Source organism: Erpetoichthys calabaricus, chromosome 10, assembly GCF_900747795.2.
Source record: "Erpetoichthys calabaricus chromosome 10, fErpCal1.3, whole genome shotgun sequence".
Classification (NCBI taxonomy): Eukaryota; Metazoa; Chordata; class Cladistia; order Polypteriformes; family Polypteridae; genus Erpetoichthys; species Erpetoichthys calabaricus.
Genome location: NC_041403.2, coordinates 56,692,444 through 56,712,659, shown reverse-complemented (window position 1 = coordinate 56,712,659; position 20,216 = coordinate 56,692,444). Strand labels below are relative to the sequence as shown.

Genomic DNA, 20,216 nt, shown 5'->3' with positions numbered 1-20,216 from the left:
GCTACGTTTTCACCAATTGCTGAATTGTGCATTTTACAGGAGCACTTAAAATGGGAATTTGTTCTAAGAATCCCTCACATGTCAACTTTAAGGACCCTGCATGAAAATATAGCTCCATAATAAGAACACATCTGAATGATGAATATAGAGTGAATTCTCTCCGGGAAGCACACAGATGATATATCCAACAAAACAAAATGGGGATATGGGGATTCCCCTCTAGACTCTCCTCCTTATAATCAGTGTGACTGTTTTTTTGTGTGCCATTCCGTATTTAAAGCGACTTGTGCATCATATACCTAAGAGAATTTAAGTCTCATAACATATCCTAGTGTTTCCTGGGGTTACTGGTTTATATTTAAACAGTTGTCTTATTTTTGTCTGTATGCATAGTCTTTAATCTTCCCATTTTGTTTCTTGCGTATGATGAGGTTCAAAATAAATGACATATTTGACTCTGGATTCAGGATACCAAGTGAAAGTAAAGCCCACTATGGGATATAATAAGGTGCAAGTCCCTTTTATACTGGCACCTGATGTTGAGCTGAATTCACATATTCTTGATAAATAATAAAACAAATGTAAGGTTTAGCTGCCTGCCTCCTGACTCTGAATAAGTTGACATAGGTTCATTTAAAGTGGAGGCTTACTGTATCTGGGGCTAGTCACAACCCAGTCAAGTTCTTCTTCTAGGCATTGAAGGAATAGTGGTGCAGAGTGCTTTTAGCTTTGGTGTACTGGGCCTGCTAGGGCATGATGAGAGAAAGACATGTCATTTAAAAAAAAAAAAGCCCAAATTATATTATGTGATATCATCTACTGTAATATTTTTATTTTACTATTTTACTGTATTGAGGATTACTTGTGTCCTTTTCTGTGTATTGTATTGTATTGACCCCCTTCTTTTTGACACCCACTGCACATCCAACCTACCTGGAAAGGGGTCTCTCTTTGAACCACCTTTCCCAAGGTTTCTTCCATTTTTTTTTCCCTACTAGGGTTTTTTTTTTGAGTTATTCCTTGTCTTCTTAGAGAGTCAAGGCTGGGGGGCTGTCAAAAGACAGGCCTGTTAAAGCCCATTGCGGCACTTCTTGTGTGATTTTGGGCTATACAAAAATAAATTGAAGAACCTTTGTGCCAAGTATTGTTATATTAATGTGAAATAACAGAGAATGCAAAACACAGTCCAAGTGCAAGGATGTTTTAAGACCGTGTCTCCTTGCATGTTAAAGAAAGCAGAAAAAATGTCCCATCAGCTAATCGAGTGCAGGCCCGGTCTTAGGTATTATGGGGCCCTAGGCGAAAGGGGGGTCCAGGGGCCCCCTGGAAGCTCTGTGAAATGCGTGAAAATTAGACCAAGGAGTCGATCCGGGGCCCTAGGCGGTCGCCTACTTCGCCTATGCCTAAGGCCGGGCCTGATTGGGACAAATAATTCTGTAGTATATTTAAGTATATATGACAATTGCTCACTCGGACAATTTGTTTTGGGGGCCCCCAAGAAGGCGGGGCCCTAAGCTATAGCTTGTGTAGCTTATACGTAAATCCTGCACTGATCGAGTGCCCACTTAAATTGGGATCATCAAGGAGGAAAGGGCAATAAAAAATGTGCATTTGTCAAGAGGCAGTAGCTAATGTGCCCTCTGCACAATTAGGATGACCCTGGACACCCAAGTTATGTGACTAACCCTCTAGGAGATGCATAAAAGGTCATTCACAGGCAAAAACAGTGCTTTGGAGGAAGAAGTCAATAATTTCCTGGTGGTTGTAAGGTCTGGCCTTAGGAAAAGTATTTAGAAGGAAAATTAGTTTTAAAAGATTTTTGCTGTCAGAGGCTCCTCTGGCAGTTCTGAAGTGATCAAGGTATTTTTCTAGTTGTGCGCTTTGACATGTGATGACACATAAAGTATAAGTAGAATCTAGGAAATGAGAAAAATAGCTCAAGTTCAGATTTGGTTTTTTTTTCCAGAATAATAGGAATAATTCTAAATATGTTATAAACTGCAACATGATGATATCACAGGTAGAGTGCCTGTGCAGAGTTGGCTCATTCTCATATGTCAGTGTAGGTTTCCAATCCACTAGTCAAATGACTTCTGTCAGGTTAACTAGTGATGTGTCTGACTTGCCGTGAGTCTGTGTGTGCTGAGATAGACTGGCATTCCATCCCAGTTTGGTTCCTGCCTTGTACCTTTTCTTGACTGAGTAGATTCCTTTCCCCCAAAAGCATTGTAATGGAAAATAAGGCATGAATGAAAGTATTTAAAAATTACAGGTGACCTTTCTGGACTTTTATGATCAATCAAAATGATAAGTAGTTTCAATAACTATTTTGTACACCATCTATTTTTTATATATACATTTGTTTTCTGCATACCCAGGCAATATGCTTAATAATGAAATAATCTGTCAAAAGTAACATTTGCCTTTACTCTTCCATAGAGCCATTCCAGTCATCATTCATTTTAATTAAAATTTATTTTAGAGATGTTTATTCCCATGCCTTGGTTTCATATTGATTATTTGCTAGTCTGCAAATACTTTCAAGGCTTTTTTGTTACTCTATACAATATGTTATACTTGTTTTTGCTTTCCTAAGTGGTTTTAACAAAACAAAAACGACATACAGAAATTACTGAAGGAAAGGTTTTGAAGTTTATAGTATAATAGGAATTTATGATTGATTAATTGCATACATCACCACCCCTCCCTTGAAATACAGCCTAAGAAATCTACCCTAATATGTAACAGAGAGAGCTGAAGAACAAAGTTGGCAAGCAGGTATGTTTGGGTACATGGTTACATGTTAATTTAGAGTAAATTACACAGCCTGGAGAAAGCCTACACTAGGTGTTCAAACACACCAAAGAAAAATAATTGATGTCCTTTCATTGCTGTGTTTATTCACTGAGGTACCATACTCATCAAAACAGTAAGATGTCTAATTCTGGTTGGCCAAACAGTAGACATAATGATTTATAGGCTGGTTTACCTTAACAAATGACTGATAAAATGTGTTTGCTAGTTGATTTGGAGTTCTGTTATTTCAGCATGGTCAAGGATTCTTTCTTTGGTTACATTTTTGTGGGGTTAGTAACAGTGTCATAGGAAAAATATAACAAAGTTAATTACAATTAAACTGTCTATCTGTTTTCCAAATCTTCTTGCTTCAGTATAAGGTTGAATAAGGGAGGAACCATGGAGTGCTAAGATTCACAGTGTTTTCAACAGCGATTTGTCTCTTTTTTAATGGGGATGCCAGTTTATTACTCAGGTTATCAGCTTGGACAATGTGGGATGCAGTCTGAGATTAAAGCCCAAAAATTCATAATAAGTAAATTATTTATAAACACAAATATAAATCTAAAATGTTTGAATCAGCATAACCCGCCGTAATTCGGAATGTTCATAAGAAATGTAATGATTTACTTCATGAAGTAGATGTACAAAAGAAACAAGAATAGTTGCATGAAATATTTGAAATATTAAAATGTGTGCTTCTTTTTAAATGTTTAAAGTCTATATATTCTCGATTGTAATAGAAAAAAAAATGTATTTGTAACCACTGACCTGATACCCCCTCATACTTAAGTTTGAAATTTGTTGTTTTTAACCTTCTGGAAGTGACTGCTAGAGGGCTAGATCCACCAGTAAACAACCAGATATCAAAAATATTATCCTGTTCATGATCTGCAGCCTTGAAATATGCCTGTATTACCAATCCCCATCTTTTAAAAGTTCTGTGAAAAGGAGTAACTTTTGCCCCTCATATCCCATTAGGGGGTGAACCCTTGGAGTCAGTTGATGTGGCATGTACATCTTCAAGTCCTTCTGATCATTTTCACTGAAGAGACCTATTGGGTTACTCGTTGTCATAACGGTATAATTTCCTGCACAAAATATGGTCCAAAAGTGCCCTAAAAATTAGGGGGTTTCGGGGTTCTAGAGGACTAAAAATAGGAAGAAGCCCCAAAAAACTTGCATAACTAGACATCAAGAGGAGTTAACCAGTATATCAAATTTTGGGGTTTTCTTGTGCCAGTGACTCAGATGGCACCGGACAAAAACGTTGAAGTGATTTCAAAGCATTCTTAAGTAGTTCTTATGAAAGCAATAAATATACACTATTTTTCAAAATCCACCCCAATAATTCATGACAGTGACACAAAACAGACTCCTAACAAATACATACAGTCCAAAAACACAGCCTGGTTTGCAGGAAAATGGCAAATGAACAACCCTTTGGAAAGATATATACTTTGTCCTACTATATAATGTGAATGTCTGGTGATGAGTCTTAATGGAAAGAGAGTGCCCCATATGATGGATAATCCTACAAACAATCCAGAAGATGAACAAAACATACACAAATCTCAGAACAACTTTAAAATCTTTTTCAACAATAACATTGTAATCCACAAAAAAAGATGAAGGTGATTTGCAGTGAAAAGAAAATGAGAACTCTCTGCCCAAACTGGCATCAGTTTTAAATCTTGTGCCATCAAGTCTGTCCATCAAGACTGTCTCCTGCAGTCAGGAGGCGCAGTAATCCTGCTGAATCCTGGGAATTGTAGTGCCTCTCAAGTTGTGCTGCCACAACTGATTGGATTGGATTGGCCGGCAGTTCATCATAGCGTACACTAATGCATACAACTACGAATTCAACCTGCATGACTTTGGGAGGCAGATGGAAATAGGAGCACCAGGAGATGCCTTACACAACCACAGAGAGAACATGTAAACTCCATCAAGGTATTACCCAGAGTCAGAAATAAACCCATGTCTCTGGGGCAGCAGAAACTATGCTACCATTATGCCATGTTTATTAATTATTTGAAACCAGTGCCCTGGAATTCATACTTACTTTTTTTTTCAACATCAAACAAAAACACACAATGAACATAAGAATTAAAGAAAAAGAAGTCAGTAAAATGATAAGTTTTAATTATGTATCAACCAACACAATGTATGAAAAGGAAAGTCAACATATGACAAGGTACAAATATTTACAGTATGCAGTTCAAAATGTTGTGATGATCTTTAATGCAAAGCCCACCAGTTAAATCCCACTGTTGCTGCAATGAAACTGTGACTCTGAAAGGTGTATACTGTTACTCAGTCTGTTGCGACTTAGTAAGGGCTGCAGTATTTCAGTTTGGTAATGTATCCCGCAGTTTCCTCTCAATCCATCTGCTTTGATCTTTTTCTCGGCAGCCTATAATCCTCTCATGTGTTTTTTCACATTCTCTGCAATCTTCCAAGTACATTTTTATCTGTTAGATCTCTTAAACCTCATATTTACTAAGTCTCTTTTTATTTCACTGGATTGGAGCGCCATAAACGTCTACAATATTCAATCAATCTTGATTTAATACAGTGTCATTCATTGTGAGTACCATCACAAAGTGCTTTCAAAAGCAATTAACATGATAATTCAATATTAATCAAATGATACATTGAATGTGCATAAGAGCAGAGAAGCACTAAACTCAGCAGGATGGTGCAGCAGAAGGCAAGAGTGAATCAAAATGAAGTGTTGCTCATTAAATGTGAGAATGGTACTTTTCAAATTGCAATTCGGATAGTGGGCCTTCATCTGAAAACTGCAAATATAGAAGCATCATGGACAGATCTGGTAGAAAATTCTGGAAAGTGGATGTCTTAGAGCTGAATTGGCTATTACCTGAAGTTGTGTATTAAAGTTGAGTACAACAAGAAGACCAGCTCAAATGCAGAAGCACACACAACATAAGGGTCATAGAGTTCTTTGCTTATTAATTATATAGAGAGATTTATATGTTGACCACAAAACACTTTTAATCTGCAGTCAAAACATTTTAACTAAGTGCTATGCCGTGTTATAATTATTTCAGTCCAACAATCTAAAGAAACAAAAGCAACACTAATGAAACCCTTTAATTTAGTGACTTATAAACATGCCAGCCATCTTTAACAAATAAGATAGTACAGTGGAACCTCGGTTTGCGAGTAACTTGGTTTACGAGTGTTTTGCAAGACGAGCAAAAATTTTTAATAAATTTTGACTTGATAAACGAGCGTGGTCTTGCAGTACGAGTAGTCTCTGCCAAGCCTCACGTGATCACAACTTCTCTCTCACTCACTCACTGCGGGATTGTGGCTCACTCGTATAAGTCAACATCTGTGCTAGTATATAGCATTATTGTGTGTGTGGAAATGCCCCCCATGAAGAAAAAAGTTGAAAAGGAAGGTGGTAAGAAGAAGGAGATGATTACGGTGGAAATTAAGAAGGAAATCATAGAGAAGCATGAATGAGGTGTGCGAGTGGCCGACGTTGCAAGATTTTTATAAAAAGCCTACTTCTACGATTTGCACGATATTAAAGAAGAGAGAAGAAATAAGGGGGCTAGATGCAGCAAAAGGAGTCACGAGAGTATCAAAGCAACGGCCACATGTTCTGGAAGATGTAGAAAAGCTGCTTCTCGTGTGGATAAATGAGAAGCAACTAGCAGGTGATACCATGACCGAGAACTTGATCTGCGAGAAGGCAAAGGGCTTGTACGCCGACCTCGTAAGTAAACTGCCAGGTACGTCAACAGAAAATGAAGAAGGCTTCAAGGCCAGCAGGGGATGGTGTGATAACTTTAAAAAAAGAAGTGGCATCCATAGCATTGTGAGGCACGGAGAGGCTGCAAGTTCGGATGCTAAGGCAGCTGAGGCATTTGCTGCAGAGTTCCAGAGGCTCATTGTTTCCGAGCGTTACCTGCCACAGCAAGTTTTTAACTGTGATGAGACGGGGCTTTTTTGGAAAAAGATGCCAAAGAGGACTTACATTACAGCAGAGGAGAATGCATTGCCCGGTCACAAGCCTATGAAAGACCGTCTCACCCTCTTGTTGTGTGCTAATTCAAGCGGGGATTTCAAAGTCAAACCCTTGCTCGTGTATCATTCTGAGAATCCACGAGCCTTCAAGAAATGCAAGGTGCAAAAGAGCCAGTTAAATGTTATGTGGAGGTCCAACAGCAAGGCTTGGGTCACTCGTATCTTGTTCGTTGAGTGGATCAACGAGGTCTTCGGTCCTGCAGTGAAGAGATACCTTTTAGAAAATAATCTGCCACTCAAAGTCTTGCTGGTTATGGATAATGCTCCAGCTCATCCTCCACGTCTTGAGGACGACCTACTGGAGGAATTCGACTTCATTAAGGTCAAGTTCCTTCCTCCCAACACCACTCCCCTACTCCAGCCCATGGATCAGCAGGTTATTTCGAACTTTAAAAAGCTTTACACCAAAGCACTATTTCAGCGATGCTTCGAGGTGACTGAAGGAACAAACCATACACTCCGAGAGTTTTGGAAAAATCATTTCCACATCGTGAGCTGCCTCAAGATCATTGATAAAGCCTGGGAAGGAATCACCAAGAGAACCCTCAATTCTGCTTGGAGAAAACTGTGGCCCGATTGCATTTTTGGACATGACTCTGAGGGGTTTGCTCATGAACAGGAGCCGCCAGTTGTTGATGAAATTGTGTCCTTGGGCAAGACCATTGGACTGGAGGTAAATGAGGACGACATTCAAGAGCTGATGGAGGAACATGGCCAGGAGCTGACCACTGATGAACTGATGGCTCTGCATCGCGAGCAACAGCAAGAGGTTATGGAGGACATCTCATCTGAGGAGGAGGAGAAAAAGACGGAGGAATCCCTCACTTCAAATGAGATCAGGGAGATATGTAAAATGTGGGAAAAAGTGCAAAACTTTGTAGAAAATGACCACCCAAATAAGGTGGTAGCAGTGCGAGCGATGAATCTGTTTAATGACATCGCATTTCCACGAAATCCTCAAAAGGAGGCAAAAGCAGCTATCATTGGACGGTTTCCTTGTTAAAGTTGCACGAAAAGAAAAAAAAAGAGCCAACAGAGTGCAGTGATTCCGTGAGTAGTGAAAGTCATCCTGCACAATAACCCTCCTCCTGCTCCTTTTTTTGAAAGGTAAAGTGCAGGTTATTTTGTTGTATGTATTTTTACTTTATACAAGTATTTTGTATTAATCGTTATTATATAAATATTTGTGGGTTGTGAAACGAATCATCTTTGTTTCCATTATTTCTAATGGGGAAATTCGCTTTGATATACGAGTGCTTTGGACTACGAGCACGTTTCTGGAACGAATTATGCTCGCAAACCGAGGTTCCACTGTATTTTATTTAAGTCCGACCATTTCAAAATGCCTGCTATGACAATCTAAATATACAGTACATCAGATACTAGTTCACAATGTCCACTTCACACTTTAAGAAACTCACAGATTTAATATAGTGGTGCCTAACTTCCCCATGTTTTTCATGAACATAAATTAAAAATAAAAGGATAAATCCAATGCCTTGCTGTCTCTGTACAGTAAGACCGCCTTTCACCTTGGGTTGAGTTGCAGGTCTTCAAGTTTAAGAATATTATGTCATTAGGATAAGTTAAGAGATGCCGATAGAAAAGGCTCCACAATTTTGTAAACCTCCCCACATTGAATGAAGGACTTTCAAAATTGGAAATAAAGAACAATCTACTAGATTCACATCACTGCCCTTGTCATTTTTAAATAATAATTATTTGTCAGTCAAGAGCCTTTATTGTGACATTGTGACCAATGTACAGATCCTGGAGATTTTACAACATATCACAATCTATTTTTTGCATCCTTTTGATAATATTTCGACTGAAATGATACATCCCTATGAAACTTTTTTATCAAAATGTAAACAGCAGAGCCCCCTTTAAATATTTATTAAATATTTTTTAATTCTGGAAGAAAAGTCCTAAAGACCTAAATAAGCAATGAAAATCAGAATCACCACTACTGTACATGTAAATAAATTTAAAATTGAAAATGTTATGATTGAGGCATTTTTTCTAAACCCTTCATTAATATTTTAATCATTATTGGATTTATTGATTTAGTTACCAAATTATTTTCTTTGACTTTATTTTTATTATTATTATTAATGCCATTTTGAGATTCCCTGTTATCTAGACACATCTCCCAGTTGTTAGGGGGCAGGGTGTCATAAGTCGATGTATCAGACATCATCTACACTGTACAAACGCTTTTAGTACCAGCACAACAGTTCTTCCATCCGCAATTTTGGATAAGCTACTGTAAAACTCTTTCGGCATGATTGTTGTGAATTCTGGCGTTGAAACCTTAGTGATCCTTTTTTGACTTTGAGTTTGGCTAGCGGTTTGGCTTTAATAGCAGGTGTAATAGACTCTCTGGTTTTTAGACCCATTTTTCCTGACTGTCCATGTCTTATCCTTTCTCGGCTACTAGGCAGAACAGCATCATATTACAAACTTTACATTCAATGAGTTTTACATTGGAACAGTTCATAATACTTTCAGATTTGTAATAAAGTTTAGGAAATAGTTCTTTCTTCTGAAATGGTAATGAGACTTGGGTCCATTTATTATCAGTTTAAAATACAATTGATTATAGAAAATGGTCTACACTACAAATGCAGTGCCAAGAAAATTATTTATGGTTTCATCATTATTAGTTTTATTGGTGTTCGTATGTTACTACGTTTTCATTTTTACCAATGACTTGTTGCATTTGAAATGGTTGCTGCCATTTTCAGATCCCCATTACCTAGACACAGCTTCTCGTTGTTAGGGGGCATTTTGTCAGAATTCACATTTTCCTGGTTTTCTCTGTTATCCATATTACTAACCGAGAATGGTAAACCGGATGGCATGGACGCAGGTACACGCGATGGGACCATGAGACGTACTGTGCAGATGCTTACAGCACACGTCTCATACACCGCAAGCGAAGTCGTATCCACCGCGCACGAAGGAGTCACGGCCCAAAAATGAAAGAACTCAACTGACATGAATGAGAAATGAAGCAACAATGCGCCCATAGCTAACGACTACCGACACAACCACACAAAAAAGAGGATTCTGCGCTGCAGCCCAGATTCAAACGGAAGAGTCTACGGAGGCCCCACAGGTCCACAAAGATAGTACGGAAGGCGCGGGAAAGTACGAAAGGCAAAGGCGCCTTCACAGCATAGTGAAACCCGACATAGTACGGAAGGCGCAAGCGTCACTGCCATATTGTGAGTGGCACTACTGCGGAGTGAAGGCGCAGGCGTCACCGCCATATTGTGAGTGGCACTACTGCGGAGTGAAGTTAGGAATAATGTGCTGCTTGGGATTGTACAAACCGCTGAACGCTTTACACCAAATTCAAACACAATACAGCTCAACGATACAAACACGAGCCCACCTGGATAAGATCAATGTACGCAGGCGCCTAAAACGCGCATCTGAGACTGCGGAAGCAAAGCAGGCACGGGTTCAAAATGAACGCGGAAGCAAAGCAGGCACGGGTTCAAAACGAACGAGCTCGACTGATGGATATACAAACACGAGCCCGCCTGGATAAAATCAATGAACGCAGGCGCCTACAACGCGCGTCTGAAATGCCGCGGGCAAAGCGGGCACGGCTCCAAAACGAACGAGCTCGACTAATGTATTTTGGGATACCCAACGCCGGGGGTAGGCAAGCGAAGCAAGCAGGGGGCGGAGCCCCCTTGTTGCAAATATTTGACACTGAATATTTTTAGGTCTTTAACCATAAGTCAGTATTAGGTAAATGGAACTTGAGTGAGCAAATGCCACATGTTTTTTTTCTTCTTCATTTATTAAAATGAATTAAGTTATCCAACACCAACTGGCACTTTGTGAAAAAGTAATTGCCCCCAAAACAATTTAAGCAACCCAATTAAAAGGATACGTAGAGTAAAATGAGTAAGCAACAGACTTGATTACAGACAGCCCTGCCCAATTATAGTCGTCACTTACTTAGACCCTTACATTTAGAGTCAAGGTGATCAAAGGAGACTCCAAATGGATCAGAATAAAAGCTGTTGATATTTATCAGTTTTTAAAAGGCTACAAACATATTTTTTAAGGTTCTCAGACTTTCCCAAGTATAATCTCCAAATTGAGCAATAGTGAGCCTTCATAGGAGTAGGTAACCTGTCTAAATTACTGTAAGTCCACAATGTAAGATCATCCAGGAAGCCACGAAGAATCTTAAAAAATATTGAAAGAACTACAGACTTCAGTTGCCTTAGCAAACTAAAGGTCAGTGTTCAACTCTACAGTTACAAACGCACCAGTCAAAAATGTGATTCATTGGAGAGTATTAATGCAGAAACCATTGTTAACTAGAAAAAAAACACAACTGCTTGTCTATCATTTGCAAGCTAGGACCTGAATGATCTTTTGGAAGAATGTTAAATAGATATATGAACCAAGACTTGAACTCTTTGGATGACATAAAACAAACACATCATTTCACAGTAAGAACATTGGACAACAGTCAAACATGGTGGTGTGTGTGGGATGGTTAGAGAACCCAGATGACTGTCCACAACTGAGAAAACCATGAATTCTGCTCCGTATTTTCTAAAGGAAAATATCCAGTCATCAGTCAGTGAGTTGATGCTGAAGTATAGTTGCGTCATACAGGAAGATAATGATCCTACATCAGAATGGCTGAAAGTAGCAAAGTTAATTGAAACTTATTAAAGATGTTTTAGCAGAACCTCAAACAAGTAGTTCATGCTTGATAACCTACCAATGTTTCTGAACTAAAGGAGTTCTGCAAGGAAGAGTCTGCTAAGATTCCTCCACAGCAATTTGAGGCACTGAAGTTGAATTATAGGAAATATTTGGTTGCAGTCTTTTTAAATAATGGTGGTGCAATCAGTTATGAATGTAACAGGGGTGATTACTTTTTCATACTTCCAGTTGGTGTTTTTTTTTCGGGTCAAAACATGTAATTATTGAGGACATCAGGAATGGAGCCAAGACCTTTTACTGTATATCTGTGAATATGCGCATCAATATTTACTTTACAAGCATGAAATTAATACACATTGTTGGCTGTTCAAATCACCCTGACATTGATTGTATTTTCAGCTACAAAAAAGTGATGCTGGCAAAAGACTGAAATTTACATCTTCTCTTTGACTTTACAGAGATGAAAACAAAGTCTTCCAGAATTACAATCCCAATGTTGTGAATTTTGTGATGGAAAACAAGAAGCCTGTCAAGCACTCTAGAAGAATAAGCAGTGCGAGATGTTCCCCTGATGGTCTGCGGTTTCCTTCTAGGCCCCAATCAGCTTCTGAGAAAGAGGAGGAGAGGTTTGTACTACAAGGATAAGTCTTTGCCGTATCTCAATGTATAATCATTCTTTTTAGAAAATGTATGTGATTCTTAAATGAGGTTGAGAATGCCAGGAAATGTCTTGTTTTGGCAGGGGCATTGGAAGGTAAAGTTCAAGGCTGCTGGCTCAATCCCTGACTCTGATTCACTGTGTAAACTTGAGCAAGAAATACGTTAAAAAAACAGCACCAACAAAAATCAGTATATCTTGTTCTTGTAAATCTTAGGAAAAAATATATGCCAAATAATAACAGCACAGAAAAAATTGCTTTTACTTTACATTGCACATTCTACAATGAACGTCAGCCCAAGGTGCTTTGTCAGTACACAAATATTATCGAACTATGGTCAGTAATATGGATGACGGACCTACTTATTAGCAATGAGAGTTGTAAACCTTTATGGCTCGAAAGGTTTGAGAACAGGTCTAATGCAATGATCCAAAATCTCTAACAGGGCGTCACCTGACTTTTCTTAATTTATTCTTCTTAATTGCTCTGTAGAATAATTACAAATACATTGTAGTTTAACTATTACATAAGACAACATCGAAGAAGAAAATATTGTGTAATATATGCACACACACATATCTGTTTTTTATGGTATCAAATTTAATAGAATGTTATACATTTAATTCCAGTTTTCGTTGGACATCTGCCCGGGCCAACTATTGACATTCTGCAATGCACCACAAAGCAGGCAAATGATTCCAGCAGAATACCTGATAGTTTTGACAATAGTGCCATCATTAGCATTGACACTTCCACTACAGTATTAAGGTGGCAATGACAGCATAGAAGAAATGAAACAAAACAGAAGGACAACCTGGGTAGCCACGGCTGCACCTCCAACAAGAGGACACGATTTTGAATGCCCTCCAGAATTTGTGGATTTAAAATCTAAAGACCCAAATTCTACAGCAGTGTTATCTAACCAGGATATATTAAAGAGACTTACATCTTGAGATTGCAATGTATATTGTGTAGTGCAAGTGTTGGTAAGTTGTAAAGTTTGTGTATGGGGGTGATAAGCACCTTGAATTAATTCACTAGAAATATTTATTTAATTGTACCTGTCTTGACACTCAAGGACAAATTTTAAAGATAAAATCTTAAGATACGACAAATAAAATAATAAAATACACAACTGAGAGCCAGTGCAATGATTTAAGAACCAGAACCAGTGATTATGACCCAATTATATGATTGTAGTTATTGCTTCTAGTTATGTTCCTTGTTGTTGTATTTTAAATTAAGGAAGAATGACATTAGAACACTCTAGACGAGAACAGGCCATTCAGCCCAACAAAGCTCGCCAGTACTATTCACTTATTTCTTCCAAGAAAACATTAAGTCGAGTTTTGAAAGACCCTAACGTCTTACTGTCTACCACACTACTTGGTAGCTTATTCCAAGTTTCTATCGTTCTTTGTGTAAAGAAAAACTTCCTAATGTTTGTGCGAAATTTACCCTTAACAAGTTTCCAACTGTGTCCCCGTGTTCTTGATGAACTCATTTTAAAATAACAGCCTCGATCCACTGCACTAATTCCCTTCATAATTTTAAACACTTCAATCATGTCACCTCTTAATCTTCTTTTGCTTAAACTGTAAAGGCTCAGCTCTTTTAATCTTTCCTCATAATTCAACCCCTGTAGCCCTGGAATCAGCCTAGTCATTCTTCTCTGGACCTTTTCTAGCGCTGCTATGTCCTTTTTGTAGCCTGGAGACCAAAACTGCACACAGTACTCAAGATGAGGCCTCACCAGTGCATTATAAAGGTTGAGCATAACCTCCTTGGACTTGCACTCCACACACCGTGCTATATATCCTAACATTCTGTTAGCCTTCTTAATGGCTTCTGAACACTGTCGGGAAGTCGATAGCTTAGAGTCCACTATGACTCCTAAATCCTTCTCATAAGGTGTACTGTCGATTTTCCGACTGCCCATTGTGTATTCAAACCTAACATTTTTACTTCCAATGTGTAATACTTTACATTTACTGACATTAAATTTCATCTGCCACAAATCTGCCCAAGCCTGTATGCTATCCAAGTCCTTCTGTAATGACATAACAGATTCCAAATTATCTGCTAATCCACCTATCTTGGTATCATCTGCAAACTTAACCAGCGTGTTACTTATATTCCTATCTAAATCATTTATATATATTAAAAATAGCAGCGGCCCTAGCACTGACCCTGTGGAACACCACTCTTAACATCGGCCAGTTCTGATGAGGTTCCTCGCACCATCACCCTCTGCTTCCTTTGTCTGAGCCAATTCTGCACCCATCTAAAAACATCACCCTGAACTCCCACCTCTTTTAATTTGATGCCCAACCTCTCATGTGGCACCTTATCAAATGCTTTCTGAAAGTCCAGATAAATAATATCATAAGCTCCACTTTGATCGTAAGTGGCTGATAAAGTATTATGTTGGACCCTTCAGCTCAAAATTAATGAATGAATCAACACGTGAGAGATTTCAAGGGTGCATCAAGCAAAAACAGATTTTTCCAAGGATCAATACTGGGTCCTTTCCTGTTTTCCCTATACACCACCTCACCAGGCCACATCATTCAACGAGGCCCATGATTTCTTGTATCAGTACTATGCCAATGATACACAGCCCTACCTGACATTACCTCCAGAGGACAACACGGTATCAGTTAGGAACTTTGCATTTCTCACAGATATTACAACCTGGGTGAAGGAACATCATCTCTAGCTCATCCTGGGAAAGGTGGACCTCCTTGTTACAACACGGTATCAGTTAGGAACTTTGCATTTCTCACAGATATTACAACCTGGGTGAAGGAACATCATCTCTAGCTCATCCTGGGAAAGGTGGACCTCCTTGTTATTTCAGCTTATCCACTAATTCAACACCCTATCTCTGTTCAGCTCAGCTCACTGTCACTAACACAAGCCAAGTCAGTACACAGTCTTGGGGTGGTTATTGATAACCAGCTGTCTTTCACTGGCCTTGTTGCAGCTGTCTCTTAGTCATGCAGATTCACTCTATAGATATGTTAATTCAGACTCTACCTGAAATAGTATGCAGCACAACTTCTGGTACAGTCTTTGGTCTTATCATGTCTGGACTACTGCAACTCCAAGTCAATGCCGATGATTCAAAATACAGAAGCATGTCTAGTGATCAACCAGCCAAGTGTACTTACATCACTCCTCTTTTCAGATCTTTACTTTGTCTAGCTGTAGCAGGCTTTATAAGTTCAAATCCTTGATGCTTACCTATATAGTATTTAATGGGTCCTACTGTGTATATATGGAGCAACCTCTGAGGTCCTATGCATCTTCTCACTCACTCAGGTCTGCTGATGCCACCCTTTCTTGGCATCAAATCTCAATTCTGACTCTTTTCATGTGTAGCACCTATCTGGTGGAACAAGCTGCCCACCTCCGTTCAAACTGTTGACTCCGTCAATGTGTTTAAAAAGCCTTTAAAGACTGTTTTCTTTAAATTTCTGTCCAATTGATAATGGCTTTAATAGGTTCTTGTAACTAACAAAATGTAATTGGCTTGCATTTTGTTCCGCATTCTTCACTTGTGGTGATCAGTTTTGTAATGTTGTTCTGTAACACTTGTTCTAAAAACAGTCCTCCAGACAAATGCTTACTCGGTTATGTTCTAAAAGCATCTGCTAAGTGAATAATTGTAAATGCATATTAAGCACCAGTATAAATTTTTCAATATCTGTAATCTGGAGAAAACCAGATTAGAAAGTGTGGAAATGTGATAAAATAAGTGTTAAGTAAGTGCCAAAATATTGGCAAATTCTGCACAACTGAATGCCAGGACTTTTGAATTAAAAGTAGTTAGTGCTGCAGTTTCTACTTGCAAAATTACAACGCACTTAAATCACTTCTGTTTTTTCCGACTTTAAAGACAAATCTCTTTTCACCTTTTGACCTCAGTAATACAGGTAATTAATGGTGGAACTGAAAAGACTTTTTTTTTTTTTTGGAGTGTCTCCAGCATACAAATAATAATGTGCTTCTGAATGACAAATCTCCTAATGGCAATATAGACAAAAGGAACTGGTCCTAATAACAAACCCCAAGGGACACCATGTCTAACTGTAGACAGGAAAATGGCAACACTGTCTTCATACATCTGTACAGCCTGGAAACATTTTGATAAATGCGATGTAAACCAGCTAAGACAATCCTAATTACATGCTCAAGTCCATGTAGTAGAACGATAAGTTTAGTAGTAGCAAAGCTGTGCTTAAATCTGAAATCATAATGATGGAGACATTCCTTTTACTGAAGGAAACTAGACTATGAAATGCGTCCACTCTAATGGCTCTAAATTGCTTTCCGCCCACCGCATTCTTTTTTGTTGATGGGAAATACTTTTCCAAGCAGCATTTTGGAAAAACATAGTTTTATACAATCCATAAACAAAGACACGCACACAGAGTTGTAATTATCAACAAATTAAAATATCAAATCCATTTACTGAGAGTTTTATTGAAAAGTTCTCCTATTTTCTACTTCATGAGTGAAGCTGTACTTAGTCATTATAGTATTTACATGCTTCTGTATGTTTATTTTTGAGTTATTCTGTATTTTTATAGGTATAGAATTTAATTATGTAACTAGGTTTGCATTTCGAATTCAAATTCAGTTCATTTTAGTTATCTTCTTGATATTCATTATTTATGTGACGTGTCTTATAGGTCGCTACATCATTCGCATTGTGATGTTTGTACTTTCAGTTATCCCTCAGTGGATATAAAGTCTATCGTTCTTTTTAGCACTAGTTAGTTTTATTTCATGTAGCATTAGGTTCCTGGGTGTGCACATAGAGGAAGACCTGAAAGGGAGCACTGGCACCACAGTGCTGGTAAAGAAGGCACAGCAGAGACTTTACTTCTTGGGGATCCTCAGGAAGAACCATTTCACCCAAAAACTGCTCATATCCTTCTACTGTTGTTCTACAGAGAGCATATTGATGTATTGCATCTGTGTGTGGTTTGCCAGCTGCACAGCATCATAGAGGAAAGCACTCCAGAGGGTTGTCAACACTACCCAGAAGATCATCATCCTTGGAAGATCTTTACAGTTTCCATTGCCTGAAACAGGCCCGGAGCATAATTAAAGATCCATCCCACCCCAGTCACTCTCTGTTTGAACTGCTGCCCTCGGGCAGATGCTTCAAGTCAATAAAAACATGGACAAATAGATTAAAAAATAGTTTTTGCCCTAAGGTGGTGACTGCACTAAATGATGCTGATACTGTGAAATTTTAATAGGAAGAAATTCAGGTGAAAAATGTCTCATTGTGTAGTATGATGTTTGTTTTGATTTTGTACTTTTAGAATCCTTTTTATAAACTAGGGGGCTCTGCCCCCTGCTGCGCTTCGCTCGCCAACCCCTGTGTTTGGTTTACTGGATATACAATACAGTTTATTTTTTGTATAGCCCAAAATCACACAAGAAGTGCCGCAATGGGCTTTAACAGGCCCTGCCTCTTGACAGCCCCCCAGCCTTGACCCTCTAAGAAGACCAGAAAAAACTCCCAAAAAAAAAAACCTTGTAGGGAAAAAATGGAAGAAACCTTAGGAAAGGCAGTTCAAAGAGAGACCCCTTTCCAGGTAGGTTGGGCGTGCAGTGGGTGTCCAAAAGAAGGGGGTCAATACAATACAGTTCAATACATAGAACAGAATAAATCCTCAATACAGTATAAAAATAAAAATTCTAGAAGTACGGAGTAGAATTTCACATTAGATGATATCACATAATATGATTTGGATTTGTTTTAAGTCCTGGAGACCTCATTCATCAAGCTGCCTCCTCCATTTTGCCATTCCACATCTGAAATAGCGCTAATCCGATGAAAGGACTCCTCATTCCCACATCCCCATTCATCAGGGATGACTTTACCTTAGGCAGGCAATCTACATTTTAAAGAGATTGTTATTTCTTGTGAATTATTACATATGCATTATTTTCACTTTTACTTAAAAACTTTTGTAAAAACAATACTTGTTTCTTTATTTCCTGCCTCGCGCGTAGTTACATCTCTTTCTTCCCAGACGTATAATACTGCTCGTGTTGTGAAGGGTGTTGCAGCTGAACATACGCTAAGGATATGCCTTTGGATCATTTGCTGTCTCTTTGCTGCTTGCTAGCTACCTCTTCTGCCTGTCACATGTCATTGTTTTAAGAGCTCTGAGCACATGATGCTTGCCTGCCAAAAGCAATCCAACAACTGCTAGCTTAGAGGTCTGTTGACTTGTTTTAAATGATGGCTCACTGCCTGGTCTCACGTGACGTTGTAAAAGCAATACCTGTCTTTTATTTCTGGCCGCGGGCGTGGTTGAATTCTTTCTTGCAAGATGTATAACGCTGCTCGCGTTCGGTTGGGGTAGCTGCTGTCGCGCTGCCCTTCGATCTTTTTAAAGCCTGTACAGCTGCTGTCCTTTTTGCTACGGCCCTGGGACAATCTCTTGGCACCAAGTCTCATGTTTACGGTCCCCACGAGATGCACCGTGGCAAGTCTCCTTGGTCTTGCGGGTCTTTAAAATGTCTTTCAAGATTATCACGTATCGTAGCCTTGCATTTGCTTTCCATTCCAGGATTTTCTTTTATATATAGAGAGATCTTTATATTTATATATTTTTGTAGTTTTATAATTTCTTGCTGTTTAGCACTGATAGGATGGCATCCAATTTCGTTGCACTTGTTCAATGACAATGAAGATATTCATTCATTGATTTCTATGGTTTTGACTTACTCTACCTTTTTGAGTATGATTTATGCTCGTCTTCTGGCTACTCATTCTCATTTTACCTCCTGGTATTTTGATCCTCACTGTTCCTTTTCTCTTTGATTCTGTGTTGTTGATCATTTTCTTGGGCTTTACATTCACAATTATCCTCGGGCACTTATCGTGTTTTTAACAGTCATTAATATTGTTCAGGGTCTTGGGGAGTTGTTACTTATCCCAGTGGCACTTGGCACAAGGTGGGAGTCAACCCTGCCCAAGGCAACAGTCCATTTTAAGGTACATGTTCACACACACACAAACTCATCAATAACCACGCACACTGAGGCCAGTTTAGAATCAGCAATTAGCTTAACCTTGCACTCCTTTCACAATGTTCAAGGAAAACAGGAGTCCATGGAGAAACCCATGCATGCTCAGGAAGAATAAGCAAACTCCACACACGCAATGACCAAGCATGTGTTTAGAGCTGAGATGCTAGATCTGTGAGGCATTGATTCAGATCTTTCACCACTGTGCCAACATTCATAATATTACTATGTTCAGAGAATTAATTTCACTGTTCTTAAAGAGTCTACTATGGGGTTGAGTGAGAAATGGAAAACAGATCATGAAATAATGATGAGAAAGTCTTTACTTTATCACTTTATAAATGAATTCTCAGCTTGTGGTTTTCACACTGCCCCTCTGCTGTTCTGAAAATGTTTTTAGCATTTTACATAAATAAACTGCAGTTTGGTTCTGAACTGCAACAAATGACACTTTCACATTTAATTATTCAGTTTTAGGCTCCAGAGTGCTGATGTTACTTGATCAAGGCCTTTTTACTGCTTCATTCCCTCAGCCCTTGGGTTTACATGTCAACTTTCTGTTCCACAGAACCATTTTATTCTAATGTTTATCCTTTAATGTTTCCTTTGGCAAGAATGGACTAAAATCGAATGTGATTAGAGTGTTGTGTTGTTGTAGACCATAGATCACTATTAGCATTTCAGAAATGAATAATACATCTTTGTTAACGTCTGGTTGGGGTCTTTAATACAGATGTCCACTTCCCCAAAGCTTCAGTATACATTCATTTTCTTTTATGTTTGTTGATAATATGGACTGAACTGACATCATTTTCCAGAGCTGGCCTCCCTATTGCACCCATTGCTGCCAAGACGTGCTTTGGAGCAAATGACCTCTGCAGTGTGAGGCAGAATCTTTAATGGGTTTTACCTGTCTGTCTTTCACTTTCCTTCTAA

The 20,216-nt window shown here is 38.7% G+C and overlaps 1 protein-coding gene across 3 annotated transcripts in view; it reads left to right on the top strand.

The window, feature by feature from the left end:
• Positions 1-20,216, top strand: part of ccdc24 (coiled-coil domain containing 24) — a 112,478-nt gene that overhangs the window by 45,184 nt on the left and 47,078 nt on the right. For all 3 annotated transcript variants that reach the window (XM_028811281.2, XM_028811280.2, XM_028811279.2), the window contains exon 4: positions 12,021-12,188. In XM_028811281.2, the coding sequence (XP_028667114.2) occupies positions 12,021-12,188 (168 nt within the window). The remainder of the gene's footprint in view (positions 1-12,020; positions 12,189-20,216) is intronic.